The sequence below is a fragment of the Bos indicus x Bos taurus genome, chromosome 5 (genome assembly GCF_003369695.1).
Source record: "Bos indicus x Bos taurus breed Angus x Brahman F1 hybrid chromosome 5, Bos_hybrid_MaternalHap_v2.0, whole genome shotgun sequence".
In the NCBI taxonomy this organism is placed as follows: domain Eukaryota; kingdom Metazoa; phylum Chordata; class Mammalia; order Artiodactyla; family Bovidae; genus Bos; species Bos indicus x Bos taurus.
In genome coordinates this window covers 55,439,472-55,462,528 of record NC_040080.1, presented here as the reverse complement: position 1 = coordinate 55,462,528, position 23,057 = coordinate 55,439,472, and the positions used below count along the sequence as shown (strand labels likewise).

The 23,057-nt window shown below is 41.7% G+C and overlaps 1 protein-coding gene across 15 annotated transcripts in view; it reads left to right on the top strand.

The window, feature by feature from the left end:
* The window catches only part of ANO4 (anoctamin 4), a 434,080-nt gene that overhangs the window by 198,244 nt on the left and 212,779 nt on the right, over nucleotides 1-23,057 (top strand). For 11 of the 15 annotated variants that reach the window (XM_027542020.1, XM_027542022.1, XM_027542023.1 and 8 more), the window contains one exon: nucleotides 14,024-14,215. In XM_027542020.1, coding sequence (XP_027397821.1) covers nucleotides 14,024-14,215 — 192 coding nt within the window. The remainder of the gene's footprint in view (nucleotides 1-14,023; nucleotides 14,216-23,057) is intronic. The other 4 variants (XM_027542029.1, XM_027542025.1, XM_027542026.1 and 1 more) reach the window with 1 other exon arrangement.

Genomic DNA, 23,057 nt, shown 5'->3' with positions numbered 1-23,057 from the left:
TGCGAAGAGCTGACTCATTTGAAAAGACCCTGATGCTGGGAGGGATTGGGGGCAGGAGGAGAAGGGGATGGCAGTGGATGAGATGGTTGGATGGCATCACCGACTCAGTGGACATGGGTTTACGTGGACTCTGGGAGTTGGTGATGGACAGAGAGGCCTGGCGTGCTGTGGTTCGTGGGGTTGCAGAGTCGGACACAACTGAGCGACTGAACTGAACTGACCTATGGGTCCCTTATTTTTGACAAAGGAGGCAAGAATATACAATGCGCCAAAGACAGCCTTTTCAATAAATGGTGCTGGGGAAAGCGTACATCTACATGTGAAAGAACAAAATTAGAACACTTCCTAACACCATACACAAAGATAAATTCAAAATAGATTAAAGATCTAAATGTAAGGCTAGAAAGTATAAAATTCTTTTGTTCCTTAATCAGCCTGTTTTCCCTTGAAGAAATCAGCCTCTATTTTTGTGTAGACCCAAAGGTCTCCCAATCCTCTTGCTGCTAAGTCGCTTCAGTCGTGTCCGACTCTGTGCGACCCCATAGACGGCAGCCCACCAGGCTTCCCCGTCCCTGGGATTCTCCAGGCAAGAACACTGGAGTGGGTTGCCATTTCCTTCTCCAACGCACGAAAGTGAAAAGTGAAAGTGAAGCCGCTCAGTCGTGTCTGACTCTAGCGACCCCATGGACTGCAGCCCACCAGGCTCCTCCGTCCATGGGATTTTCCAGGCAAAAGTACTGGAATGGGGTGCCATTGCCTAAAAGGTTCAATTTCCAGTTACATCATTCAGTGAATGAAACCAGTTACTTAACTTTCTTATGCCTAAGTTCCTGTATCCTTAAAATGGTATTGATAATAGTGCCTCATAATGTAGGACATTTATCATCAGGCAAGTTACATGGTGATGAAAATATTAATAATGTAATACTAATACTGAAAATAATAAAAATAGTTAGCATTTATTGAGTGTATACTCTGTTAGGCAGTGCTATATGTATGAACTCAAATAATCCTCAAAACAGCCCAAGGGTAGATGTTACTATTATCCCCCAACTGGGTCATGTCCAAATTCTCACAGCCAGAAAGGAATAGAACCAGAATACAGGCCAACCTAGGTAGACAGACTGTAGAGCCTGCACTCTTAACCACTAATTGCATTCTCAATAGTAAGATTATTAATATATTGCTGTAAATAATCAATACTTTTGAATGGAATTCACTATGTGCCCAGAACTGCTGTATTCTATGAGGTAGATAGTACTGTTATCCCCATTTTATATAAGGAAACTGAGGCCCCTAGAAGCTAATTAAGAGCACAGTTGGTAGTGGCATAGGCAGGATTTGAACCCAAGCAGTCTGCATCCTAAATCTGTGTTCTTTGGCACAGTGCCTCAGTGTGAGCTGTTACCATTACACTAAATTCAGGTCAGTTTCCATGAATAATACAATAAAATTATTATTAAATACTATTTAATAATTATGTTATTTAATAACAATTTAATATTATTTAATATAATAATTATATATTAGATGTAATATTGTGGATAGATGTAATATGGTATCTGTCTACTAGAGCATATAAGGCTTGCTTTTTGTGGTCTATTGGAACTGTGTTTATGCTCTTCCTGTTGTTACCTATAACCCCCCAAAACAGGTTCCCAACTTCCACATTAGTTTGGAAAAACACCAAGCAGCTATAGGAGTTATTTTGCCATGCCTCACCAAATAAAACAGGAAGGAAGTGCAGAAGTCTATGAACATTCAAGCTGTTGAGGTTTGAAATTTCAGGCAGATTACTGTCTGTAAAACATTTAAGGAGAAGTTTGTGTCAGTAAGTCACAACACCTGAGCAATGTTTTCCAAATATCTTAGTGGTGTTGATCTAAGACAGGGGTAGGCAAACTTCTGTAAAGAGCCAGATAGTAAGTATTTCTTCTTTGAGAGCCAAACAGTCTTTGTCACAACTGCTCACCTCTGTTGTTGTAGTACAAAAACAGTCATAGGTGATGTGTAAACAAATCTGTAGCTGAGTTCCAATAAAACTTTCTTTACAAAAACTGGCGATTGGCCAGATTTGGCCCATGAGCCATAATTTGCTGACCCTTAATCTAAGGGAGATGTCAGAGGATGAGATGGCTGGATGGCATCACCGATGCAATGGACATGAACTTGGGCAAACTTCAGGAAATGGTGAGGGACAGTGAGGCCTGGCATGCTGCAGTCAATGGGATTGCAAAGAATTGGACACAACTGGATGACTGAAAAACAATCTAAGAGAGAGTTTGCCCACTACAGCAGGTATTTAATGCTAGTGAATTTGGAGATCAGCAACCACTAGGAGACATACACTTAAAAACAATGTTAATGCTGTGTTTATTTCCCCCTTCCTTATTTTCTGTGAAACCTGACCTTGCTGTCATCCCACATTTACTGTATAAGGTACTTGTAAACCATGGTTAGCTAAGGCTTACAATATTCACATTGCTATGAAAGTATATATACCTGATTCCAGTCACTTGATTCATTAATATACTGAGGCTTGGCTTTAGGGACAGGCTTTCAAGGGCTTCCCTTGTAGCTCAGTTGGTAAAGAATCTGCCTTCAATGCAGGAGACCTGGATTCAATCCCTGGGTCAGGAAGATCCCCTGGAGAAGGGAATGGCAACCCACTCCAGTATTCTTGCCTGGAGAATCCCATGGACAGAGGAGCCTGGGAGGCTACAGTCCATGGGGTCACAAGAGTCAGACACAACTTAGCGACTAAATCATCACCACCAACAATGATGACCAAACAAGTTTTGAAAGACTATACAGAATGAGAATAGTGAATATGCCTTGTTTTGAGTAAATTATTTTGCTAAATATTTTGACACAGGGGTAACTTATTTCAAACAAATATTTACTTAAGAAAAATGGTTAAAGTTTTTTTGTTTTTTTTTAACAATAATTTAGACCATTTCAAAAGGGCCATTTTAAAATACAGGGTTTTTTGTTTTGTTTTGTTTTGTTTTTTTGCCAGAAGCTTTCATTAATTATTAACTCTATCAGAAATGTATTTGTTAGCACCAAAATTAGTTGAGATCAACTTTATAACTCAATCATATAAATAACCTTCATTATTCCTTTGAAATTATCATTAACTTCCATTTTAAAGTTACATTTCAAAGTCTTGTGTAATTTATTTATTTTTGTCTTGTTTTTTGTCTTGTGTAATTTAATGCCATTTTGTTGCTTTTTTTTTGTTAACATTTGTCAAAGAGTCTTTAGAAGCACATCATATGGCTGAAAATCTAATTGCACCATTATTAACATTGAGCTGTAATCAGTAAATGATTAGTGGGCTGCATTCTTGAGTTAGCTTTGATAAATTCTTTGACCTCTTTGAATTAGCATTTGTTTCTTGGTCAGTCAAATTAAGTATTGATTAAGGAGGGCTAGCTTCCCCATCTCCCTCCTTCCCTGGCCTCTCAGTGCCTTGCCCTGGATGTTGGGGAGCTTGTGCTGACTAGGGGATTGCCCATTGTCTGTGGCCGTGGCTGGGAGTGGGCTGACGTGGGTGGGTCTTAGAATCATTACCTAGAATATTAATCAGATTGGGGAGAGATGGGAAGCTGAATTAGTGTTCTATTGCTGTGGTAATAATTACCATACAATTTGACTTAAAATTACACAATTTTTATAATCTTAAAGTTCTGCAAGTTAGAGGTCAGATACAGGTCTCATGTGGCTAAAATTGAATTGTTAGTTGAGCTGTGCTCCTTGTGATTTGTGCTCCTTCTTTTGACTCTGGCAGAGAATCTGTGTCCTTGACTTTCCCAGCTTCTAGAGCTGCCACATTCCATGGCCCCTTCAATGAGCCAGCAGCACGTGTCTCTCTGACTCCAGCCACAAAATGTTCTCTGCTTGTAAGGACTCCTGTGATTAAATTGTGCCCTCCTGGAAAACCCAGGATAGTTTCTGCCGGAGTCCTCATTTGCATCTGTGAAGTCCCTTTTGCCACATGTAGTAAGGTATTCACAGATTTCGGGGATCAGGACTTGGATGGTTTAGGGGAGCCATTATTCTGTCTGCCACAGGATTTGCATTCAGAGTGTTGGATTTACTGTCTGCACTGCCTGTGTTCTTCTCACTCTTTAGCTTCTTGCATTTTGGCATCCATTTCTGTCTCAGTCCATTTGAATCCTTTCTTTTCTCGGTTCTCCCCTTCTACGGCTTTCCTTGAGCATGTCATTCTCTTGTTTTCCTTCTCTTGCTGCATGCAGCATTGCTGGGAAGGCTAGCTAGGTTGCCTGGGTTCAAATTCTGGCTGTGCCACTTACTTGTAACCTTTGGTCAATTACTCACTACTTCTATACCTCAATTTTCTCTTCTGTCACATGGGGATAAAGAATGTGCATGTATTAATACCATGTATGATTGACACAATGCTTAAAGGAGGTAATATATTTATTACTCTTAGAACAATATCTGGTACATGGTTAACCCTCAACCAGTGCTAACTATTGTTGCTGTTATTTTGGGTTATTCTCCCTCTAGAGGTTCCCTCCAGGTTTTATCTGTGATCTCTCTCTTCTCTAGAAGTTGCAGGCTCTGTCAGAGCTTCACTATTCATTTACCTCTAGCAAAGAACTCCAGCCAGAAGCATGTCCAATCTCCACACCTTTATTTCCGGCAGTGCTGAGTGAACATTTTATTTCGATGTCTCAGGGAGCCAGAGACCCAGTATATCCAAAGATGAACCCATTTTGTAGCCTGCATCTTGCCTATCAAAATATCCCATCCATGTTTTTATTTCTTTTACTATCTTCAGATCCAAAGTTAATCTTAATTCTTTCCTCTCACCTCTAAACATTAAAAAGGTTATCCAGTTCTACAGAATCTGCTCTCAACCTGTCTCTTCGATCTGTTTGTGTCCCTCCTGTCACTACTCTGATCCAGGCCCCTATGATTATTAATAATCTGGATCTATTGCACAGGATGAAATCGAGGAGTCTTGTTAAATCTCTGCTCTGGTGATGTACCCCCCACCTTGCTCACATACCGTCAGTGATTCCTCATTGTCTTAGAATGAAGATTATACTCTTTAGTACAACGTTCAAGGCTCAAATTCTCTAAAATTTAATCCATACAAAATGTGTCATGATCATTACATTCAGTCTATTCAGCCAGTGTTGATGCTCATATATCTTATACATGCTTGAGACTGGACACCTTTTCATTGCCTGAATTGACTCTGTCCTTTCATGCCCTCATGACTTTGCTGCCAGGAATGCTCTTTCCCTCCATCTCTGCCTTTTAGAAACTTGCCCAGCAATCCAGGCTGGGTGACAATACCACCCTCCTTGTGAAGCCTTCTGTAACAGCCCTTTTCTTAACTTTCCAAGTCAACCCGTGGACCAAATTCAGCCCATCACCTGTTTTTTTAAGTGAAGTTTTATTGGAACTCAGCTACACATTCACTTACACATCATCCATGGCTGCTTTGGGGCTACCATAGTAGAATTGAGTAGTTGCAGCAGGAACCATATGGCCTGCAAAGCTCCAAATTTTTATTATCTGTTTCTACAGGAAAAGGGTGCTGAGCCTTCTTTCCTCTTCAAGTGTACATATTCTGAGCTGTACCTCCCTTATGGAGTTTTCACATCTTGCTGCTATCAGAGTTGCTTCTGCATAACTTTTCCCCTGGTGACAGCATCCTCCTCTTACAGACATAGATTCAGCCTTCATCATACTTATTTTTATCCTTGGGCCTGACATGTAAGGCTCACTAGTTGTTGATAGAAATAAATTGTAACATAAAAAATTCTTTTTAACTAAGTTTTACTCACTTGCCAAATGACTAAAATCTTACATAAAACACTGTTCCCTCTAGGGGTTAATGCTTATCATTTGATGTTACTGATAGTAAACCATCTTGTGTTTCACTTCTAGAAGCTTTTTTTTGACTGCCAAGATAAAATTGACTCCAATGATTTTATGAAATAGCACTCTTATACTATGTAAGTTGCTTGATTGGTAATATTTAGTAAGTGGTTCCGCTGAAATTTGGGATTTCAGTGTATATGTTTGCACCAAGTGTGGGTTTCCCCATGTAAGGTACATACCTGGTTTCTACTTAGCTCTTTTTGTCACCTATCCCTAACTCTGTATACCTGGAGTGTGATAGCATTTAACCATATCATTATGAAAAATATGAAATAATTAAAGTCCTTTTGGAGAAAGCAGAGGTGCTTTACTGGCTTCTTAGAGATAACTGAAGATTTAAAAAGAACTCTTTTCCAAGGTATAAATTTCAAACTGCATATTTCCATATGTCTATATCCAGCTTTTCACTCCTTAAATATCACTTGTAACAGTTTTCTGATGAGTTTTATATCTATCTGGCGGAGGGGGTGGGGGTTGGGGGTGGGGCTGGAGGTAGAGAGTACCTTGTGCCTAAGTGTATGAAACACAAAGAAAACCCTTGAACTTCCACAAAATGACAAGAAATTCATAGTCATTCTCTCATTGTTTCTCTGAGTGAAAATGTGGTGATTTAAGATAAGTTAAATATCACAGGATGAGATGAAATGAGAAATTCAGAGTGTTAACCTTCAGAGTAGTGAGGAAGAAAAACTGACCCCAAATGAGACAGTCTTGGGGAATGAAAATGAAGGATAACAATCATGAAGTTTTTGAGAACCTTCCAAAGAAGTTTTCAGTGATGTTATTGAGTTACAAGAATGTAGAACCTTTAACTCTTAAAACTGAGGGAGATGGATTTGCACAACACTATCATCAAAATTCAGGTGAAAACAGCATTTGAATTAATGAGCAGATTTTAGTAAAAGGACTTTCTGTGTTGCAAAAAGTGGTTGGGTTGAAGACATTAGTAAGAGGCAGTAAAGTGCCCAGGGTCTACCAACTGTGGGAAGCCTTTGTGTTTACTTGCTCAGTCGTGTCTGATTCTTTAAGACCCCATGGACTGTAGCCCACAAGGCTCCTCTGTCAATGGGATTTCCCAGGCAAAAATATTGGAGGGGGTTGCCATTTCCTCCTCCAGGGGATCGTCCTGACCCAGGCATTGAACCCACGTCTCCTGTATCTCCTGTATTACAGGCGTATTCTTTACCTGCTGAACCATCTGGGGAAGTCGTTACAGTGTCCAAAGAGGCGAGGATAGCATTAGAGCCCAGCAGAGTTGGAGCCATGGGAAAGGGACCACCTGACAGGTGCAGATCGCCCTGGGCCCTCAGAAGTCCTGAGACAGAGAGCAGGGAAGAAGTAACTCAGCCATCACCATTTGAGAACATTTTATGTCTATGTTTTCATCATGTCTGCTAACATTGTCTTGGCTGAAGCAGATCATAATGACCAGGTCCAAAATGAACAGAACAGGGAATGCACTTCCTTTTTTACTGGAAAGCGCTGATGGGCCACATGGCAAAGAAAAATTATGAAGAATTGGGGTTAGTCATCTACTGTATCACTGTAGTTTCCTAAAATGAAGTCCTTCTAGAAGAATTCTGTAGCAAGGGGGGAAAAGGAGACTCTAAATCAGTCCCGTAGGAGAGAGAAAAATTACCAAAAAAGCTATAAAGAATCTAGAAGTGGGTTTGCAGGAGAGAAACCCTGGTAATTTATCCCTAGGATTTTAATTAACACTTGAATGTTGTTTCAGTCTCGTCTCTTTTCTGATTCTGTAAGTTCTTCGTATAGACACTGAACCAAAAGTTAAGTCTGGATAGTATCATATCTAGTCCTTAGCATTTTGGTCTCCTTTCAAAGTGCTTGAATGCCAAGGTAATGTGGCTTAAGACAGACAACTGTCACAATATTACAGATAACAGCAACTTGGCAGGAAGTCCTTCCTGATTTTGATGTGTTGGTACTGCCAGGTTTGTGAATATACGGATGCCAACCCATCAAATAGCCGGTTCCAATGAAGGAAGATCAAATAGGAATAGACATGTTTGTGGATGGTGTGATGGAGGAAGGCTGGGCCGCAGCAAGTCCTGTCATCAGGCCTCTGGAGATGGATTTGTTCTCTACCTTAGTAGTTAAATCTAAGAAAAAGAAAAAACAAGAAATAAATATCCCTTTTCACAGATTATTTTTTAATTAGGAATAGTTGAGTCATATTTAGCTTATGGTGATATTCAAAACATGGTTTTTTGGTGTCTTGAAACATAGTTGATCTAAGAAATGACAAGGAGAGTGATGCAACACACTGGCGCTGTTGCTGCGAGTTGTAAAACATTGACAGAGCTCCAGATGTTCCTGTGGCATAGAGTGCCTCTGAATCACAGGGATGACATTTAGATGAAGGCAGATCACTTCTACATAGGCACCCTTCTATCGCACAACGCGGCCAGAGCTAGTGCAGTTTGGGAGTAAGCCGGAAACAAAGAGCACTGAAGAATTGTATTTTATTGAGCAAAATACTTACGTTTCAGCTAGAATTTTTGAAAACAAAGAAAATATACAAGGAACTTAGAAGAAATCTAAGCTTTGCTTTATCAAGACATTAAACACTTGCTGTGTTCTGTGGACAGACCTGTTGAATTTCCCAAGAGCAGACTCAAGCACCATGGGAAAGATGGCTTGAAATTTAGGAGACAGAGCGAAGTAAGAATCACTTGGAAGATGACCACACATAGGTGACAGTGGGAGACACGGAATGTGTGAGAAGATGGAGAGAAAGAGAAGACCCATATCAGAAATTGGGAAATCCTCACTGTGATTATGGCTTCCAAATATACAGCCATGTCCTAATCCCCAGAAACTGCGAATGTGACAGTTGGAAAGACTTTGCAGATGGGATCTTGTTTGCTGATGAGTTTGCTGCTAAGCATCTTGAGATGAAGAGATTAGCCTGTATTTTCCAAGTGGGCCCAAAGTGCCGTCACATGCATCCTTTAAAGGATGAGCGGTGGAGGGAGATAGACACGAGTGCAGAGGAGGAGGTGATATGACAGTAAAGACAGACATCGCAGTGATGTGCTCACAAGGCAGAGAACACCAGGGACAGCTGGCATCCGTGAGATGCTGAAAGAGGCGAGGAATAGATTTCTTCTCACAGCTCTGAGAAACACCTTGAGTTCAGGCTTTTAATCTGTAGGACTGTAAGATAAATTTCTGTTGTTTCAACCCACCACAGTTACTGTAATTTGCTACAGTAGCCCCAGGAAGTGAGTACCCCCACCTTTGGGAACAAGGAGGGAAAGAGAACTTAAGAGTTAGGAGTTCAGTTCAGTTCAGTCGCTTAGTCGTGTCTGACTCTTCGTGACCCCATGGATCACAGCATGCCAGGCCTCCCTGCCCATCACCAACTCCTGGAGCCTACTCAAACTCATCTCCATTGAGTAGATGATGCCATCCAACCGTCTCATCCTCTGTTGTCCCCTTCTCCTCCTGCCCTCAATCTTTCCCAGCATCAGGGTCTTTTCAAATCAATCAGCTCTTCGCATCATGTGGCCAAAGTATTGGAGTTTCAGCTTCAGCATCAGTCCTTCCAATGAACACTCAGGACTGATCTCCTTTAGGATGGACTGGTTGGATCTCCTTGCGTGCCAAGGGACCTCAAGAGTCTTCTCCAACACCACAGTTCAAAAGCATCAATTCTTGGGCACTCAGCTTTCTTTATAGTCCAACTCTCACATCCATACATGACTACTGGAAAAACCATAGCCTTGACAAGATGGACCTTTGTTGGCAAAGTAATGTCTCTGCTTTCTAATATGCTGTCTAGGTTGGTCATCACTTTCCTTCCAAGGAGTAAGCGTCTTTTAATTTCATGGTTGCAATCGCCATCTGCAGTGATTTTGGAGCCCCCCCCCCCCCAAAATAAAATCTGCGACTGTTTCCACTGTTTCCCCATCTATTTGCCATGAAGTGATGGGACTGGATGCCATGATCTTAGTTTTCTGAATGTTGAGCTTTAAGCCAACTTTTTCACTCTCCTCTTTCACTTTCATGAAGCGGCTCTTTAGCTCTTCTTCGCTTTCTGCCATAAGGGTGGTGTCATCTGCATATCTGAGGTTATTGATATTCCTCCCCACGATCTTGATTCCAGCTTCTGCTTCATCCAGCCCATCATTTCGCATGACGACCCATTCCATGTTTTAGCTATTGTAAATAGTCCAGCACCCACATTTTAACCACACACCATATACTTGTCATCCTTAAAGGTTTGTGTTTTTCAAGGTTCTGACTTAAAGATCTTTTTCAAGTAAGATAGATGGTAGGTCTCAAGAGGAAAAGTCATGTTTAAAAGATATTTGAGGGTAGAAGGGAGGGAAGATGAGAGATTTGATATCCCCTGGGCTCCATCTTTTCAGCTGAGTGAGAGAGGAAGTGATGCTGAAGTTGAAGGAAGCAGCCAAGCCTCAGGCCTGAACTTGTCTAGGGAAGAGGATGAGGGTGTAATGAAACCAGAAGCACTACATTAAAAATGGGTTACACAGATGAACATGTCGTTTTCTTGACCAGCTCTTGACTCTCTGCTGTGGAGTGAGAAGGAGCTGAAGAAGGGGAATTGTCGCCTCCGTCTCTGCATGGAAGGTACTTGGGAACTGAGGAGAGAGTCAGAAGTACACCGTGTGATCCTTGTCCTTAGAGACTCTGGAGCTGGTGGAAGAAATGGGTCATCTGCCTGCCAGCAGGTGACTGAGAGTACAAGGCCATGGTGTGATCAAAACTAATGGCAAGTTTAAAGAGACCGGAGTGTATACTTGGGCCAGAGGAGCTGGAAGGGTTTCAGGAAGAAGAGGCAGTTTCTTATTGACGAAGGTGTTTGGTAACTGGTCAGGAGCCAGGGAGACATTTCAGATGGATGGAAAAGGAGGGGAACAGATGGTTTCATAAGAGTTTGGGTCTAAAGGAGTGTCAGCACACTCTCCCTTCCAACCCTGCCTCGTTAAATTATTCAGAACCACTACTGACTTCATACAATTCACCCTTGGATTGATATCTCATTCATCAGGCTACATGCTAAAGTGGAAAAGATCAGAGTTCAGATTCGTTGCTCACTTGTTGTGTGGCCTTAGGTGAGTAGCTTCACTTCTTGGGCCTCAGGTTTCAAATGTAGAAATGAATACTGTCTTTGAAGGTTGTGATGAGGCCTTATTGGGACAATGATCAATATTGAGCTTGTTTAATAGATAGCGTCAACCTTTTCTTGCAAAGAAGTTAAGAACAAGATGGGTGATGCACTTTATTTGCTGACAGTTCCTTTCTGAAGATGTGACTGCTGTGTGTGTGTGTGTGTGTGTGTGAGTCGCTCAGTCACGTCCAATTCTTTGCGACCCCGTGGACTGTAGCCCCCCAGGCTCCTCTGGCCATGGGATTCTCCAGGCAAGAATTCTGGAGTGGGTTGCCATGCCCTTCTCCATGTGACTGCTGAGTCTCCTGTAAATGTTAGCTTTCTGTAAGACTGGAGTATATTTGCTGTCTTGTGTACTGTTTGTTTACACATCTCTCCTTCATTGACTTAGCCACTATATGAGGAGAGCTCTGATGGTCCAGTCTCTTTGTCTGTACCTCTGAGAATTCCTAATTCATGGAGGACCCAGAGGGCTTTGCTCAGATATCAAGGGTTTTGCCCCAGTTACCCTATAAAATATCCATCTTCCTCGTATCCACTTTTTCCTGGTAGTACTTGTGAATTCTTTTTATATTTGACCTTTTCCCCATCATCTGCATTATTAGATTTTTTAATCAGGAATTCAACAGTTTCAAGTACCTGTGCTGTTTATTTCAACTGTGTAATTTTTCTTCACATTTCTGTCATTTTGTGTTTCCTTGAGGGGTTGTTAGATAAGAGCTAGAAGTGCCATGCTGACTCACCATTCTGGTTCCTTCAGCCCAATAATCTTTGGAAAAGGGACAAGAAAATATGGTCTCGGGAGAGCCATCTATTGCAGACTGAGACTGTTGTGTACCGTCTGATGTTGACTTAAAGCGTCTCTCCCAGCCCCTTCATCTGTCACCTGAAAATCTATCTGCATTCTTCTGGAGTCTTTTTTAATATTTACTTTAATAAGTGTATTTGGCTGTCCTGGGCCTTAGTGGTGGCATGTGGGGTCTTGAGTCTTCATTGCGGTGTGCAGAGTCTTTCAGTTGCTTCATGAGGGATCTACTCCCTCGACCAGGGATGGAACCTGGGGCCTCTGCACTGGGAGTGCAGAGTCTTAGCCATGGGATCACCATGGAGTCTCTCTTCTGGAGTCTTTATGGGTCTGCAGACATTTGTCTTGCACCTCTCTGGAAATGTGGAGCATATCATGGTGGGAGGGAGCGTGGGGATGCCAGGTGGCTGCTATCATGATAGTCCTGCTCGGAGGAAGGCTCACACTTGCCCAGGCAGCTGTGCATCAGAGCAGGGCATGCAGTGGGAGGGGAAGGCTGCCAGGCTGTCTCCTAAGCGCCCACCCCGCATGGCAGGCTTTACCAGGATAAATCTTCCAACAACAAGGTTTCAGCCTCAGAGCATTGCAGGCTTAGTTACAGTTAATGGGGCAGAGTATCCTGTTTGTGAGGAGGTAGATGCATGGATGGAGAAGGCAATGGCACCCCACTCCAGTACTCTTGCCTGGAAAATCCCACAGACGGAGGAGCCTGGTAGGCTGCAGTCCATGGGGTCACAAAGAGTCAGACACAACTGAGCGACTTCAATTTCACTTTCACTCATTGGAGAAGGAAATGGCAACCCACTCCAGTGTTCTTGCCTGGAGAATCCCAGGGACGGGGGAACCTGGTGGGCTGCCGTCTCTGGGGTCACACAGAGTCGGACACAACTGAAGCGACTTAGCAGCAGCAGCAGCAGATGCATGGACACCCAGAATACCAGCTGTTAATCTACACTGGGGATCCTGTCTTCCAGGGAAATGAGAACACTTGTGTGATTACTGTCTCCTTGCCCTGGGAGCCAAATCCTAATCTGAAGTTTGTCTGTGAGCATTGTCAGAGTAAGGGCAGTTAAGTGGATAAAGGAGAGAAAATTTGTGTGTCAGTGCTATCTACTTGTGCATTTGGAAATCTTGAACTTTGGGGCTGTTGCCTGGATGGGCACTGCCCAGGTTTGTCTCCCTTACACGTTTTATGTATTTTTTTTTTTGCATTGTTATTGTTTTTTCCTTGGCTGACTAAACCTCATTCTGGTTTGAGTCATCCTTTCTTAAAATTCATTAGAATTTACAGATTGGCCCAGGTTATATCCTCCTCTCCTCCTTGGAGAAATTTAAAAATAACTCTTCATACCTCTGTTATATCCCAGATTGCTCAGAATTTTAAAATATAGTTTATATGTATCATCAGATATAATCCATATCAATATAATTGATGTAAATTAATGTAATCCAGTATTATTTTTGATGAAATTGACATGAAGTCTGGAATTTGCTTCAAACTACTCTGGCACCTAAAAAGCAAACCAACAACAAAGGGAATGAAATAGGTGAAGATTGGAAAGTTTTCTCAGCCTTTTGGAAAGATCTTTATTTATTGAAACTGGATGGTGTGTGCATGGGGTCCCTCATACTATTCCTTTTACTTTTAGTGTGTCTGAAAATTTCCCAGATAAAATAGCTCTAAATATGTACATCATTCTAAGGTTATCAGAGGTATAAATCTGAGTTCAGTCTGTATTCTGACTTATACATGAATACTTTGAAAAAAATTATTTGATTTTTATTTAAATTCCAGATATCACAACAATTTCTAATCCTCATTGCCCCTGACAACAGCATGCCAATTATGTGCACATTTTTCAGGACTCAGGAATAATTCTAATATTTAACTTTATTGGATCTGTGTATAAAACTCTTGTCACAATAACTGAGGATGTCCATTTTTGACTGAAACAACATTCAGTTATTTATGTAATGTGAAAATCAGTCACTACCACAATTTTAGTATTACTACCATCCCTTAAGAATGTGAAACAGTTACTGAATGCTTTCTGGATTTTATGCCAGAAAATAATTTGGTGTTTTAGCTATTCTGAACGACGTCTTCAATATCATGGTGCTATTTCTCATTCCAGGTTTAAGTTTATCTATTCATGGGGCTGAAAAGCGTTTGCAAATCCACCAACGGCGAAGTGTGGCAAGCCGCCCAGGGTCACGTCGCCTGCCCGTGGTCAGGCATTCCTCACTTCCACCAGGCAGAAGGTCAGTAAAAATGGAGACGAGCTCTTCTGGAATCACTAATGGGAGAACCAAAGTCTTCCACCCAGGTAATGCATGGGGAAGGGTCAGCAGGGACCTGGGTTAGCAGCAGCCTGACCGCCTGTGCTATATTTTTGTCATCTAATTCTGCCACGCTTCCAGATAAGCTTACTTTTTAAGAGTCTTTAGTTTTTTTCCCCCTTCTTTTCACTTCCATCAGTGGTAAATGTCACCAAGACCAATAGGAGGGAAGAGGGCTTGAAGTATCAGAAAGGTTAAGACAACATTCCACTTACTGTGGTAGAATCTAGATGAAAATTCCAGTGAATACACTTGCTCAGTTCAGAAAAGTTTACTGTAGAATCAAACAATACAGAGGTTTGGCCAGTTTCTTGATACTTTGCTCTAAGACAGCCCAGGGAAAATGTCAAGGTGAAAATGTGGACTTTGAAGCCTCAGTTATGTGGCTTAACTCGCTCATGTTTTCTTTCTCAGGTGAAGGGAGACAACTAGAGTCATGTGAATTTCCAAGGCCCTGGGAAGTACCTGTGATTTCTTAAAAATGATAAAATGATCAAAGTTGGTATTTACCACCTCACGTATTTGGGTGAAAGGCTCATTTAAGTATTCATTCATTCATTCATTCAACACATTTCTTGAGTGCCTGCTGTATGCCAGGCTTTGTTTTGAAAACTGAGGAAAAACAAGTGAACACTATTTCTGACTCATGGAAATAGCACATTGTGAGGAAATTCCAAAGTTACATATTTTAAGTCTCCCCCGATCCTGATTCCTGTGTGTAATGTGCTTTCAGGTGGCCAGCCAGTCTCAGCTAAAATAATTTCCTTCTCTTGCCATGTCATCTTCTTTCTCTCAGCTGATACCCTGGCTTCCTACCCTCACTGAGAAACCCACGGGCCTGAGACTACAGGTCCCTGCATCTACAAATATATCTCTTTCTACTCCTGTCCTTCACTTCTGTCCTCTGGTGGTTGGCAGGTGGCGGTCTTCCCACTGTCCTTGACTGAGCTTTCCCCTGTGTCCTTCACCAGTGGCCTTGACCACCCCTCCTCTCCTGGACCTTGGTCTTTCCCCTCAGTTTGTGAAGAAGGCTGAAGCTTCTCATTTTAATCATCTTCATTTGACACTGCATCCTTTTCTCACTTCCGCCACTTCTCCTGGTCCCTCCAAAGCCAGATTTCTGAAAGAGTAACCTACCTTTGTTCGCTCGGGTTCCCAGCCACTTGTCAACCCAATGCAGCCTGGTTTCTGCCTCATTCACATCATCATGGCTCTTCTTATTGACCTGCTTTCACCACAATTTGGTGGGTGGCAGACTCTTCTGATGTACCCAACCAGAGTGGACCACCACTTCTTCCCAAAGCATATTCCCTGACTTCCATGACAACCTGCTTTCTCCATTCTCCTATAGCTTCTCTCACAGGTAACTCTGATGGTTTCCCAACTTCTAGCATCTCGCTTGTCCTCTTGCCTCTTGTCACAGTACATGGTTCACACCAAATGCAGAATGACTCATCTTCACCTGTGACTGTGCCATTCATCTTGCTTGTCCTACTCATTCCAGGGTAACAGCCAACACTCTTAGTATGTTAGGAACAAATGCCCACCATAATCCAGGCCCTAGTGCTTCTCATCCATTTTTGCCTCTTTCTGTCTTAAACTTTACACTCCAATGTATCAGCCAAGGTTCAACCAGAAAAGCAGAGCCAGAAGATTTATACTAGAGTTTTACTAAAAATCGACTTACATTATTTTGAGGGCTGTCTAAGCAGGTCTGAAATCCATAGGACAGGCTGTTGAAGGGCAGACTAAAAGCCTTGAGCACAGCGGAGGATGCTGTCCACAGGTACAATTTCTTCTTTAGGGAAGCCTCAGCTCTGCTTTTAAGACCTTTTGCCTGATTGAATGAGCACCCCTCTCTCATTGTGGGATAATCTCCCTTATTTAAAGGTAACTGATGATGGACTTGAAATCACCTTCACAGCAGCATCTGGATTGGTCTTCACCAATAACTGGGAACTCTAGTCTAGCCAAGTTGGCACATCAACCAGACCTTGAGATCTGATCAGACTTACTTTCTTTCAGCTCTCCAGACACATGATGCTGAGTCATGTCTCTCCACCCTTGCTCATGCTGGTCTCTCTAGGATACCCTGATTTTGTTCCATAATCTTGAATACTTAGAAATGGTCTGTCTCGCCACCATAAGATCTTTAAAGTCATGGATTCTGGAATATTTATTTTTGTATCTCCAATAAATAATTTTTAGGGTAGGACTGAACTGACCCTTCATTAGCTGGTTTTTAGACTATGACTATAGAGTTACTTAAAAATTTTTTTCTGGCTTTTTAAAAGTATAATTGACTGATTACAATCGCTTTCTAATTGCTCTATCAGCCTTTCAACAAATGTTTTATTGAGGGCCTGTTTGGTTGCCAGACACTCTTTAGGCACTTAGAATACGTCAGTGAATGAAACAAAGATCCCTGCTCTTAGAGAGTTTACATACTATACGGAGGAGATAGATGATATATAAACATAGTAAACAGTGTTTAGGAAGAAGATAAATATTATGGATAAAAGAAAAAGGAGGGGTAGCAGGTGGTGAGGGTTGCATGTTACAGTTGTAATAAGGTGGTCTTCAAGGTGTAGGGCGGAGAAGGCAATGGCACCCCAATCCAGTACTCTTGCCTGGAAAATCCCATGGATGGAGGAGCCTGGTAGGCTGCAGTCCATGGGGTCGCTAAGAGTTGGGCACGACTGAGCGACTTCGATTTCACTTTTCACTTTCATGCATTGGAGAAGGAAATGGCAACCCACTCCAGTGTTCTTACCTGGAGAATCCCAGGGGTGGGAAAGTCTGGTGGGCTGCCGTCTATGGGGTCACACAGAGTCAGACACTACTGAAGCGACTTAGCAGCAGCAGCAGCAAGATGTAGGGCACATTGTGGAGAAGATGTGTGATCAAGGGCTAGAAGGCAAGAGAGCCATGTCGATAGGCAGGTTCATTCCAGCCCAGGGGTAGCCAGTGGACAGGCCCTGGGATAGGAGTGAGTCTGGCAGTCTGGGAAAAAGCACTGAGACCCCTGAGCCTGGAGTGAGAAGCACACATCAGCTCAGTGAGGTCAGATGGAGCAGGGCCTTGAAGAGCATGTAAGGACTTTGACCCCTGTGTGAAATGGGAGCTCTTAAAGGGTTGTGAACGGAAGAATCCTATAAGCGGACATATTTTTTAAGAGGATCACTTTGGCTGTTATTTGAGAATAGACCACAGGGGTGGAGGGTAAATGAAGGAAGATCAGATAGGAGGCTGCCATTAACAATCCAGTCAAGACATGATGGCTCTTACTAAGGGCAGCGGAAGTGGTGGTGAGAATTTGGATCCTGGATGTATTTTAAAGTTGGGCCAACAGAATTTCGATAGATTAAATGTGGAATAAGAGAGAAAGGAGAGCTAAGTACAACTTTATGGTTTTTGACCTGAGTAAATGGGATTGGTATCAACCGATATGGAGAAAGCTGAAGGGAAAGCAGAATTTAGGATTTGAAGGCAGAAACGGGGTCAAAATCAAAAGTCTGTGGGGAAAAAAAAAGTCTGTGGGCAACTGAAGAGACCACATGGATGGTGGTATAAACATTGTTGGAGTTTGAGAGACTGGGGTTTAAAGCCATGGTAGGAAAAGAGATGACCATTTGGAGAAGGGGGAGAGGATTAAGGGCTGAAATCTGTTGCACCCCAATAGAAAAGGTCTCAACATGAACCACCAGCAAAGAAGGCAGAGAAAGAAAAAGAAAGCTGGCCAGCAAGACTAGATAAACCAGAAATTATGTGTCTTGGAAATTAAGAAAGTCTTACACAAAGATAGGAGTGATTATCTAGGTTAAATGTTTCTGAAAGTCAAGTAAGATGAGGAATGAGAATTGGCCTCTGATTTTAGTCAAGTGGAGATGGATGGTGATTTTGAGAAGAGCAATTTTGGTGAAGTGGTGGGGATTAAACCCTGATTAAAGTAGGTTTCATAGAGAACGGAAGCATATGTATCAGATATTGAGAATATATACAACTTTTTAAAAGTAGTTTTGCTGTGAAGGATCGTGAAGAAATAGGGCAGCAGCTGGGGGAGAAGTGAGGTCGAAAGAGTTTCTTTTCAAAATAGCAATCTCCTGCAGATCATTTGTGGCACTGGGGTGATGGGGGGATTTATGATGTGAGCAGCAGTGAGGGAAATGAGAGCTGTTCGCACAATAGAATCATGAAGAGTTTTTCTGTGATAACAAATGGGACGGGAGAGTGCGTGGATGCTGGCAATGTGAGGAGGGTCTCAGAAGTTCTTTTCCCCTGTTTCAGGGCTTCCCTGGTGGCTCAGATGGTAAAGTGCCTATCTGCAATGCAGGAGACCTGGGTTTGATCCCTGGGTTGGGAAGATCCCCTGGAGAAGGAAATGGCAGCCCACTCCAGTACTCTTGCCTGGAGTGACTCCACTTTCACTTTCACTTTCCCCCGGGTTCAGTTTTATCTGGAATCTGGAAAGGAAGGTCATAACTGAGAATGAGAAAGGAGTGAGATGGATTGAGAGGATGGTATGATGGTGTAGACAGTGGAATATGGCTGCCAGCCCACATTAAAAGGCTAGTTGAGGTTCACAGTTGAAACTAAACTAGGACTAGTTACCATAGTTGTGTGTTTTCCTTTAACCTTGTTCAGCTACTTGAGTGAAAACATTAGAACATATGTGAGTGAGTGAGTGAAGTTGCTCAGTCATGTCTGACTCTTTGCGACCCCATGGACTGTAGCCTATCAGGCTCCTCCGTCCATGGGATTTTCCAGGTAAGAGTACTGGAGTGGGTTGCCATTTCCTTCTCCAGGGGATCTTCCTGACCCAGGAATCAAACCTGGGTCTCCCGCATTGTAGGCAGAGGCTTTTACCGTCTGAGCCACCAGGGAAGAGCCAAACATATGTAGAGTTGTCTTTAGTTCAGGATTGTGATTTTGCCAAGGAACTGGGAAAAGAGAAGGGGAACCAGAGGTGCACTAGAGAGAAAAATGATAACAACTGATCATGTAAGCTTGGTACAGAAGGGAGTGAAGACACCCAGGGGCATGAGTTTCAGTGGATAGTTGATAGGATCACTTTGTTGGAGGTCCCAGAGGGGTTGAAGCGTGTTGAGGTTAAGTTAGGGGAAGAAGAGCTGAAAAGATAAGAGGGGGTAATTAGAGAGTAGAATGCAGGGCACTGATATTAAGGAGGGCATTGCAGTTACTAGTAATGGCGAGGTCAAGGCTAGGGTATGAAGTTAGTGTAATATGATGGAGGGCAAGATCAGTGGAGAAAATAATTCTCAGGGAATGAGAGGCAAGAGTTTGAGAAAGCTCATCTGCATAGACATTGAAATTGAATAGTTTTGAGAGAGTGACAAAAAGCCAGGAGTTAACCTCATCAGGAAATGAAGAAACATGATCTGGAAGGCGGCAAGTAGGTGCAGTGATGGTGGAGAAAAGGTGATATAATAGAACAACCTCAGAGTCAAGACTGGGGATGTTTAGGGAAGAGGGAAGAACAGTGGTCTAAAGGTGGCATTGAGGACTCAAGGAAGATACTTCCCTTCTCCAGATTCTTTGGTGTCAGGGCTGTGGGAGAAAAATAGTTCCATAGGAAGGAGCCTATGGGAAGCCATGACCTCTGGGAGGAGCCAGCCTTTCCTTAGAGCAAGAGGATAAAGGGAGCAATCTGAGAAAAGACAGGTGGGAATAGAATTCTGGAAGGCCCAGTGGAAAGGTTTTGAAAGTTGGGACCTTCAATGGCTCTCTTATTTTTCCAGACCACCCTGAAGTTCTCCACCCTGAAGTTCACTTTTTAATCCTCCTCTGCTTAAAAATCTTTATGCTTATCTAGAACAAAGGATGGTGTTGTGAGCCCAATTGTTTGAAGCCTCTACAAACTCACCTCTCCCTGTTTTTCTTGGAATATCTTTTATATACTCCATAACCTGCCTTGTTCTACTTTATCCTTAGCTCTGCACTATTTCTCAAGTAGGCTTTTACTCTCCCGTTTTTCTGCCGTTGTCCAAGCTCCTCCCTCTTTTTGGAATGCCCCTACCTCCATAAATCTCTCTTAAGCCCTTCTCATTCCTCAAAATGTAACCTAAATTCTATTCTGCCTCCTCCTAAAAGCCTTTCTGGATCCCTCTGGTCAGATCTTCTCTCCCCCTTGCCCAGAACTTGGAATCTAATCCACTCACTGGATATAGGTTTTCATTCTGAAATTATACAGAGTAAATCTATATTTCTTTTAGTGATGACCTTTGAGTTGGTTGAAAACTCATCTTGAGCAATTTTCAAACTGAAGCATTTCCTAGTTTTTTCGATGCTTCCTTTGACAACATGGTTTTCACATTCTTTTACCATCCTACCCATTCTGCTCTTAGAAAAAGTCTTATTTAATTGCTGCACCTTTGGAAATACATTGCCCAGAATTGTATAAAATGTTCTGTTTGTGTTTGATTGAGGCAGAAAATAGTCTTTGACATCCACTACTGATATTAATGTAATAAACATTTGAAGAAATGTTATAAAGATATTTCTTAATGGTGTAATATCAGCATATCTTGTCACTACTTTTACCTTAAAAACATATCACTGCATTTATCTATCATAATTTTATCATAGATTCTTGAATCCTACTGGCATTGGCTATTGGTTGAAACTATAAAGCCATTCTTTAGCACAGAATTATAATTAAGAAAAATCATAGTAAATTATAGTTAGAAACCTGATTTTGAAAATATATGTGTTTAAAATTCATATTATTGAGATACATATGATTTCAATTCTATCCTTCTAATGTTTAGTGTACATTTTTACTAATGCACCATAGTTCTCTTTGGGAGATTATAGAAGAGCTCTCAAGCTGAGTTTCTTATTAGCAGTGAGTCATAGATCTTAGAAGCAGCACGTGCATTTTAGTCATGGTGAAGCCTATTAAGTCATCCATCTAATTTTTACAAAGTTAATCATCTTGGTTCCCAAAGTGCTTTCTAAAAGCCCACTCAGACTGGTTGTTAAGCATGAAAAGAACAAGAAAATCTTACAGATCTTCCATGCCATCAGCCCTGAACAATTTTAGTTCATTTATCCCTCTTTGAGTTTACAAGCATTTCTGAGTGCCTACCATGTCCTAAGAAATATTTATTTGAAGGGTAGCTCTTTGGAGCTGGAATGGTGTAGAACTCTATTACTCATGGACCTTAGGGAGCTCACAGTCATGTCCAAAGGGACCATCAGTCAGGGCTCTTTGGTTATAAACAATTGAAACCAATTATTTAATTCAAGCAAAGAAGAAATTTAAATTTCAAGGATATGGATGGAAAGCCTGGAGAACTAGCCTTGGGAAAAGGAACAGATAGCAATAAAAGAACTATTTGACTTTCTGGAATAAATGAACCCTTACCACTTTTCTTAGTTTCATCATTTGGCTCAGTTTTTGAAGACCTGGAAGAGATCCCTATTTGCCATGTGCCTTTCCCTTGGTTGGGTAGAGAGTGGTGAAAGATAAAAGGATAGGACAGGAGACGTCTCCCTTGAGCAGCAGATAGGACCCCTTGATTTCTCCTCCCACTCGGACTCCACACAGTAAGGGAACGACACTTCCCCAAAATGAAATAGAAGTGACATTACAAAAGGGAAGTGTATATGAAAGCATGTCCATTATACAGGGACCTGTGCTTAATCTGCTATAATAGAATTCATTGTATTAAGGGGTGGAATAAAGATGTAAATAAAATTATGGTAACATTCTTAGTAAGGACAAAGATTTAAGAAGTAATCAAAAGGCCATATGATTTTGGGCTTTGAAAATCAACTAAGACCTCTATTGTAAGGTGGGGTGATGGCCATCCAGATATAGGAAAGAGCATAGTAAGAGTGCATTATATTAGTAATCAGTGCAAGCTCTGTTGTTAGATGTTTTAAACTCACATGTTACCTAATAGCTTTGCAGACTTGGGCAAATAACTTAATTTCTTTGAATCTGTCTCCTCATCAGCACAATGAGAATATTCATACATATCTCACAGTGTTAGGGTTGCCAGATGAAACACAGGACTCACAGTTAAATTTCAGATAAACAACAAATATCTTTTGATGTATGTCCGAAGTATTGCATGGGGCACACTTATGATAAAAAAAAAAATTATTAATTTATTTGTAATTCAAATTACCTGGCCTCCCTGTATTTTTGTGTGTTATATCTGGCAACCCTATATAGCGTTGTTATGTCAAATAAATCCGTTCATGTAGAATGCTTGATATGATCCTTGGCACAGTAAGGTGCCAGGAGCAAGTGGTGATGTTTGTTGTCGCCGTCATCATAGACAAAGTTCAGAAGCCTGAAAGTATGGCCCAGAATCATTTCTTCCTTGGTTCTTGAACCATAGGACAGTTTCCCAGTTAACTTGTGCCAGGACAACATTTAGATGGTTTCCCTTTATGCTGCACTGACACAGGAACTGTTCACCTCCACCTTGTATTTATATGGTTTGTCTTTCCTTCTGATTGTTTCAAAGACTTCTCTTGTGTATTGAGTTCATTTTGACCTTATCTTTTAGCCGCTCAAAATTAGTGAATACTGTTTCCTTTTATGGGCAAATCATTAAAGTATTAAATGGCACCAGGCTTGGAACTATCATTTAAGGGTCAAGAAGACTCAACTGAAGCAGTGATTATGAATTTTTGAGTTTGAAACTGTAACGTTTAGTGAGTGTGGGGTCAAATTATCCCAGTACAATGACTGTGCCATGTGAAATAGAATTAATTAGAAGCTTTGTGAAATCGAAAATGCTTCTTTCTTCTATTGCTTTTCCTTTATCTGATAGGCCCATTATAGAATCCTAA